Below are 7,479 nucleotides of genomic sequence, written 5' to 3'. Positions count from 1 at the left end.
AGACTTTTTATATTTATTGAAAGAGCTTTTTTTAGACGTTAGATTTCCCTGTCACACTCCGTAAATAAAAAGTGAAACATAAGAGATATTCCTGCAACTTCGCACCGTGATTCGACACCCTGACCAGTTTTGACCTGGAGTTGTCTGTGTTTTCCCAAACTCTGTCTTCTGTGCTGTGGTGGGCGCTTGGGGGCGCAGCATTTCCGAAAAGCGTCTTCCACTGTTGGCTCCAGAAGTTTCTTCTAAGCTGCTGATACTCATTCTGTAGGATCTCATGTTGGGCTCTCTTGACCTTACCGGGAGGAGTCCGGCAAGGACACCCATATCACCGTTGCCCCTTCTGACGGCGATTGTGGGATGCGTGAGATTTTACACCTGTGCGGACACGGGACTGGATGTCTTGTGGGGTGTGCGGTGTGATGCTTAGAGGGAGGTAGTATGTGGTGGGCTGTTTCCGTCAGACCTGGTGTGTCCTCGTCTAATTGCGTCACGTGACATCACTACGTGCGGTTCCGTGGAGATGTCCGCCTCTCCACGTTCCTAAAGGCTCCATCCTATGGCCTGTTCCAGCTTGGCTTTTGGTTTTGGGGCGGTAGTCAGGTTCCACCCGGACAGGGCGTGGTGTTTCCTGGAGTGCGACAACCGTGAGCACTTTCCTTCCCCAGTGTCGACACGGACAACTGCGTCCCGCCAACACCGGCTTCGGGAGGAAGGGGCCACAGGTGAGACCCAGAGCCAGAGAGCACAGACGTTGCAGCTGAGGTGGGGTTTCCAGGGGTGGGGAAGATTGGTGACAGGGCTTTAGTCTTTCTGATGGCAGGGGTTCAGAAGGAGACCCTCAAGCCAGCCCGGCTAGGAATGTGCGTTATTCCCACTAAAGCAAATGAAAATCATCCCCGGGACGTCTGCATTCGACAAGAAAGCGCCTGTGATGTGGCAGGGGCAGAGAGGGTGTTTGGTGTGGGCCACGGAGGGAAAACTCCAACACGGCGTCGCCGCATCTCCCCTTGGTCTCAGCTGTCAATGCCCGGCAGAGGGTTTATGACCTGCCGATCCTTGGATGACGAAGCAGTGGTTTGTCGAGTGAAGGAAAGTTCCTTCTGGTCAGTGTCTTTGTGGAATCCGGAACTGCGACCAGCCCACGTAGCTTAGATTTCTCCCAGTTAGGCTGGCCTGAGGACACTTGAGCTGTCGGGAAACCGTGTGGATGGTCACACCAGTGAAACTGCCCAACGGGGGAGGAATTCTTACTTACTTGAGAAAAGCTTCTGAATTCCAGATCCCTGGGTAGCTTACTGAGTGCCAGGGTGAGGACACGTGAAACCCTGTCCTGCACTTTTTTTTCCACATCCCCACCACGGCCAAGCAGAACCAGCCTGGCCTGAGAGCATCATGGAATAGGTATTATACATACATATACCCACGTATGTATGAGTCCACCTTCTCTTTGGGATTGTGTATCTTCCTAGTGTTTCGTTCCAGCCTATCCCAGTTGGCCGACACAGGAGAGGCCGCTGTTGGATCTCCCTGAATCCTCCCCAAAGCATGTTCAGTGTGCATCCTGCCCGAAAGCATAGTCTGAAACGAAACACTCGAATCCAGTAATGAGCGGCGCTGGCTGGTGACCAGAACCCTCCCGAAGGGTCCACTGACAAACAGTGGGGTCTCCAGCCCCAGTGCCCCATCTGCACACTGAGGCCAGCGCGAGAGCAGGACCGGGAGCCAGGACCACCCAGAGAGCTAGCCCGTCATCCGCTGGTTTCTGGGAGCACAGCGCCCTCCAAAACCGTGGGCCAGGCTGGCCGCATTTTCGGTCTGTGGGGTTCCCAGCCTCCAACCAGACCACGGGTGGGAACATCGAGAACAGAAGGTGAGAAGACAGATGCCATGTTCACGTGATTATTCTTGTTTATTGAGGTCTGTTTATTCTCAACGGGTGCTTTTTCCTCCAAGTAACCAGAACAGGCGTAAATATCTATAATGAATAAATTTATTGTCTTACAAAAATCATTGTCTAGAAATATGGGAATACAAGAAAAAAGATATTTGCAGTCAGGTGTCTGGTGGTCAACAGCCAGTACAGTTCAAGGGGGGAAAACCCAAAGATTCCAAACCCACATGACAGATTCTTCCTAACAGATGTTAAAGCTTTTAACCCAAAAGGTTTGTGTTTTCAAGCACGTTGCCGAGGATCAAGGATTTATAATTAACACTGATTCATTGTCACTGAATGTTTATAATACCACTTTGACTAGAGAGGTACATGATAAGCACAGTCAGAACTTATACATTACATTGTTACAGAGGCAAATCATAGGTTTAACGTTGTCTTAGTACTGCAGTGTCTAAGGCACTTTCTGTAAAGTCAGTTTGCTTAACTATCAACCGAAAACAGAATGCTAGATGTTCACTGTAACACTGTCCAAGGGGAAGGAAGGAGAAAGGAACGAGGACTCAACGTCCACTGGCATGTCAACATTCAGGCAGATGACGTCGGTTCCGGAAGCTCCGTCAGCCTCCCGGACCACCTTGGAATAAGTCTGGGACACAAAACCGAGATCGCCATTTTGGGCTCAAAGCAGCGGCGGAATTTGCAAGGTCAGCATGAGAGCCTGGCTGGAGAGGGACGGCTCCCTGTGGACCCCCACGAGGGTCCGCCGTCCCTTCGGTGGACAGACCGGCCCTGGCCGAGGACACCACCAGCTCAAGGGAGAGGGGCAGGGCGACGCCAAGGGGACACGGCTTCCCTCGGGAGCCGCCCACCCCTCCTAATCTTGCCACAGCCCCTTTCACAGTTTGCTTACTGAAATAGTGTCGATCGTTCTCGGAGGAAATACGGGGAGATACAAGTGCAGTTGAGGTTCCACAATGTTCGAAGAGACTCGATGTGGCTGAGGCGGCGGGGGCCACACGAACGCAGAACGGCGTGACCTGTCTGTAGAGAGCATGCAGAGCGACGGAGCGGCCACCGCGCGGCTGCCCCAGTAACCCGGCCACTGGCCACTGGTCTGAGAAATGGTTCTCTTCTTACCGTGAATCAGAAAATGGTCTCTCGGTGAATATATGCAAAAGAGATGCAATGAGGAGACTCTGTGTAGTAGGCGTGGGTCTCGTGTGTGTATATATAGAAAAGGGGGAAGCAGTCGTACTTGAATGTGAAGCGGGATACAGTATGGGCGGCCGGAAAGCCGGTAAGACACGGTTGATCTCTCAGTAAGGAATCCCAGCGCGGACCGACTTCCCAGACGTGGCGCCGGGGGGGTGGGGTGGGGTGGGGGGGGTGTCCTGTGTGTCCCACTGTATCGCCTCTGCGGGCTTCCCGGGGCTCTACTCGGCCGGGGGTGGCTGCGTCTCGTTGACGTCGCTGGTCTTGCTCTCCGTGTCGTCGTCGGACAGCTCCAAGGAGGCCCCCTCGATGTGTAGTTGGCGGCGGCCAGACCGGCTGGACGAGAAGCTGATGGGGCCGCCTCGCCTGGGGCAGAAGGGAGGAGGGAGAGCCGACGCGCGGGGGTGAAGCCGGGAACGCGTGGCGCTCCAGCTGCACACTGCCCGAGGCCTCCACCCTCGCACCCCTTTCTGCAGGGCACGGCTGGGGGTGGGGGTGCGCACGATCCGGACAGGCTCTGTGCTTTGTCCACCTGTCCCCCAGCCCTGCCTGGCCGGCACCCGGCGGACCCCGAGCCCGAGGCTCTCAGAGGGCCGTTGCCATAGGAACGGGCAGGGAGCTGGATGGAGGGGCAGCTAGTCCTTAGGGAGGCTCTGCGGGCCACATACGGTCTCTCTCGCACATTCCCGGGGTGGCTCTGCATTTACAACCCTTTATAAACGTAAAACCGGTCTGTAGCTCACCGTACAGAAAGGGCATGCGCAGTATGGCCAGCGGGCAGCCCTTTGCCAAGGCCCCTGCTAACCTGCTCCCGGCAGAGAGTTTAGCCTCCTCTCCCTGGTGCGCGCCAGACCCGGTGTGCGGACAGGGGCGGGCGCAGGGCTGAAGGCACCGGGGCCCCCGAGGAGCTCCTGCCCTGCTTTTCGTGGACGTCTGGACAGGGACAGCCAACTGCCCGGCCGTGGATCCGTGTAGCCTGCTAGCGAACGGCCCAGTTCCTCCCCTGTCCCGCTGAAGGACTACAGGTCGGAAAGCCCGCGTGCACGACTGCAAAGCGACTCCGAGCAAAAGGGCGAGTAACTACGGGACTCCGACGCATCCTCCGGACCAAACGCTAAGCCGACAAGGGCCGCTCTTTTCCCATGCTCTGGGCCCGGACTCCAAGACCCTGCGCCGCTTAACGGCAGCCCCCGGGGTCGCTCACCTCAGCCGGTTCTTGAGCGTGCTGACCTCGCGGCTCAGGCCCTCGTTGGCCTCCGTGGCATCATCCAGTTCCCGCTGGAGCTTACGCCGAGATGCGTTGGCACGCGTGGCCTCCTCCTCCGCCTCCTCCAGCTGCCGCTTGAGCTGTTTCATCCTGGCGTTGGCCTTCTCCATCTGGGGGAGGTGACACGAGCCCAGTCACAACAAAGCGGCCGACTCGGTTTCGACACGGCCGCGTCCTGAGCGTGGAGCACAGCCTCGGGGGCCCCGGCAGCCACGGGAGCGCGCACCCGCATATCCACGCGTGTGCGCACGCACACGACTGGGGGATGGTCCAGGGCCTTCGGATCAGCCTGCCTTTCTCTGCAAACCAGTGTCTACAAAGCAAACTTTGCTAAAGGAGACTGAACGGTCAAATCCTATTTTCATGCTTGAGTTTTCTGTAGGAGAAACGACACAATTCACTAGCTTCCTCTGAGTGACCGAGGGGATTACGAAGAGGAATGGCTGTTCGGCAGAATACAAAAGGGCCGACCGTGTGGACCGTCTCCAGCCCCGGGAGATGGTACAGTTGGTTTTGTACTTCCATTCGGGATGGCCGTTTCGGATGTTACGCTTTGATTCAAGTACAAGGCCGCTCTGGAAAAGTGGACACGAGAATGCAGCGATGTGGACTCTGGCCAGCTCACGGCCGCCCAGAACTGCCCGCAGTGGCGCGAGGTCCGGGAGGTGGGGGGAGGGGGAGCCAGGCGCCTGACCGGGGCCGGGAGAGAAAAGGGAAGGGTCCTGGCCCCAGGCCTGGGCATTCTCCGCCCCGTCCACCTTCCCTCCCAGCGTCTGCAGTGACCAGGCTCAGCGCAGCAGAGTGGTCGGGGGAGAAGGAACGAGGGCACGGCCCCCGGGGCAGCAAGCAGTGTGGCCCTGGGAGAGCCCTGAGGGGCGGGGGCCGCGTCTGGAATCACCTCTGTGTCCCCAGCACCCCAGTATCTGACGTGGGTGAGGAGCAGCCCATGGTTGTTGGAACACGAGGACGAACGTTTCAAATAGCATTTTTTTTTTTTTTTTTTTTTTTTAATCTCGCTGGTCAAATGGTAACCCTGGGCTCATTTTGCCCCAGTGTCTTTGCTAAGTGAAGCATTTTGAGGGTGGCATGCATGATCGTCCTGCTCGGTCTTCTCCCCTTACCTGTTCTTTATACTGATCTGCGTGTCGACGCTCATCTTCAACCTGCATGAAGATCTCTTTCAGCTTCTTCTCGGTGCGACGGACGAGTTTGTTGGCGGCTGCTCGTTCCCTGGTAAAATGACCAACGCATTAGTTTGTGCCACTCTGGAAATGATAGTTGAATGGCTAAGCTCTGGAAGAGGACACATGCTGGAGTGCCTTCCAAGACCTCTCTGACCAGAGTAACAGAATTAATATGGCCCGGGAACTTTCCCCTTCTGATTAAAATATGCATTACCTGTAATGTATCCTAATGCTGATAGGTAGAAAAAGTGCGTTCGTTATTCCTTCACACAGATAGTGATCAGTTTAGTGAACTTCTGAAGCTTAAAGCGACCTGCCCCAGGGGCACCTGGGTGGCTCAGTTTAGCAGCTGCTCAGCTCATGATCTCGGGGTCCTGGGATCAAGCCCCACATCAGGCTCCCTGCTCTGCGTGAAGCCGCTTCTCCCGCTGCCCCTCCACACCTGGCTCATGCACTCTCTCTCTCTCTAACAAGAGAAAACACTTTTTTTTTTTAAGCTACTTGCCCTGTATATTGAATTCAAACCTTTTGACAACAAAAACCTTAGGTGGTTACTCTGATTACCTATTTAGCCTGGAAAACAAGACCTAATTTACTAAGTGACTTTTCAATGTAAAATTTACTGACTCCCTACCCAGATGCTGGGGGCTGTCGCAGTTACCAGTGGAACAGACCAAAAAACAAACAAACAAAAAAAAACCCACACTCCCCCTTCGGGGAAAGCCAAGCAAGTCACTGGGCTTCCAGATAGGCCCACACAGGAGAGGGAACTGAGCTCCATTGAGAACAGAAAATGTCCTTTTGTTCCTTCTCAAATGTTATGCAAAAACGGGCAGAATTCGCTGAAAAGGGCAAGTCATGGTAATTACAGCCCACAGTGGAACAAGCCCTCTTCTTTGAGAGCAGCGCAGTCTGAGAAGTGGGAAGTGGGGGGAAGCTGGGGCGGGGGGGGGGGGGGTGGTGGTGGTGGTGCTGGGCTCTGAGCGCGGGCCCTGCGTGTCTGGGCCCCAGGCTCCCCGTCAGGAGGGCGAATGTGAAGGTCTGCGCTAGCCTGGGCAGTCTGTCTCCAGCATCAGGACCACGGGCAAATGTTGAGCTGTCCTTTGCTTTGGGAGCAGGAAAGCTTGTTTGTCCTACCACGTTTCTTCTCTGGCAACAAACTAGCGTTTCATGTGATGCCAGCAACTTGGGACATGAGCTCGCGCCGGGGAGAGGCGGACTGGGGCTCCTGGGAAATCACGGGGACAGGAGGGTTCGCCCCCCGCCGAGCCCAGCCGTCCCCGGGGGGCTCACACCACGTCTGTCTCCCACGTCGGTGCCATGGGAGCCCCCACGTGACTCCCCGGCCCCGGCCTGCAGCAGAGGCGCAGGAAGTTTGGGTCTGTGGCGGCAAAACCCTCTTACTTGGCTTCCTGCTCAAGCTGCTCCTCCAGCTGCCCGATCTTGGCTTCCAGGGCGGAGATGGTGGCCTTGAACTTGGACTTGACGGCGCCCTCCAGTTCCTGCAGCTTAGCCTTCAGCTCCTTGTTCTGCCGCTCCAGCTGCTGGCGCGCGTTGTCGCTCTTCTGGGCGGCGCTGCGCTCGGCCGCCAGCTCAGCGTTCAGCGTGTCCACCTGGGGAGGACAGCCGGGGTGAGCGGCTCGGGCCCGAGGGGCGGCGCGGCCCTTCCCAGCGCCCGGCCGCCGCGCGGGCCACCTGCAGCGTGGTCTTGCGGAAGCGGTCGTTGAGCAGTTCCATGTTGCTCTGCTCCTCCTCCAGCTCCTCCTCCAGCTGCGCGATCCGCGCCTCCAGACGCCGCTTCTCGTCCAGCAGCGCAGACCTGGGCGGGGCGGGGGGGAACCGCTCGGCGCGGGGTCTGCACACGGGGTCTGCGCCCCCCTCCCCCCCAGCAGCGTCCTTGACGGCTGGCTCTCCCATCCCCC

The 7,479-nt window shown here is 57.1% G+C and overlaps 1 protein-coding gene across 1 annotated transcript in view; it reads right to left on the bottom strand.

The window, feature by feature from the left end:
• Positions 1 to 3,327: 3,327 nt before the first annotated feature.
• MYH10 (myosin heavy chain 10) overlaps positions 3,328 to 7,479 on the bottom strand; it is a 114,485-nt gene continuing 110,333 nt past the window's right edge. Inside the window, exons 36-40 of the mRNA XM_028125035.2 lie at positions 7,253 to 7,376; positions 6,962 to 7,170; positions 5,495 to 5,603; positions 4,311 to 4,483; positions 3,328 to 3,472 (exon numbers count right to left, since the gene is read on the bottom strand). Of these exons, the coding sequence (XP_027980836.1) occupies positions 3,328 to 3,472; positions 4,311 to 4,483; positions 5,495 to 5,603; positions 6,962 to 7,170; positions 7,253 to 7,376 (760 nt within the window). The remainder of the gene's footprint in view (positions 3,473 to 4,310; positions 4,484 to 5,494; positions 5,604 to 6,961; positions 7,171 to 7,252; positions 7,377 to 7,479) is intronic.

This window comes from Eumetopias jubatus, unplaced genomic scaffold, assembly GCF_037043125.1.
Source record: "Eumetopias jubatus isolate StellerSeaLion01/CBP00866 unplaced genomic scaffold, mEumJub1_p1.0 scaffold_10, whole genome shotgun sequence".
Taxonomy (NCBI): domain Eukaryota; kingdom Metazoa; phylum Chordata; class Mammalia; order Carnivora; family Otariidae; genus Eumetopias; species Eumetopias jubatus.
This window is presented reverse-complemented; position numbering and strand designations above follow the sequence as displayed.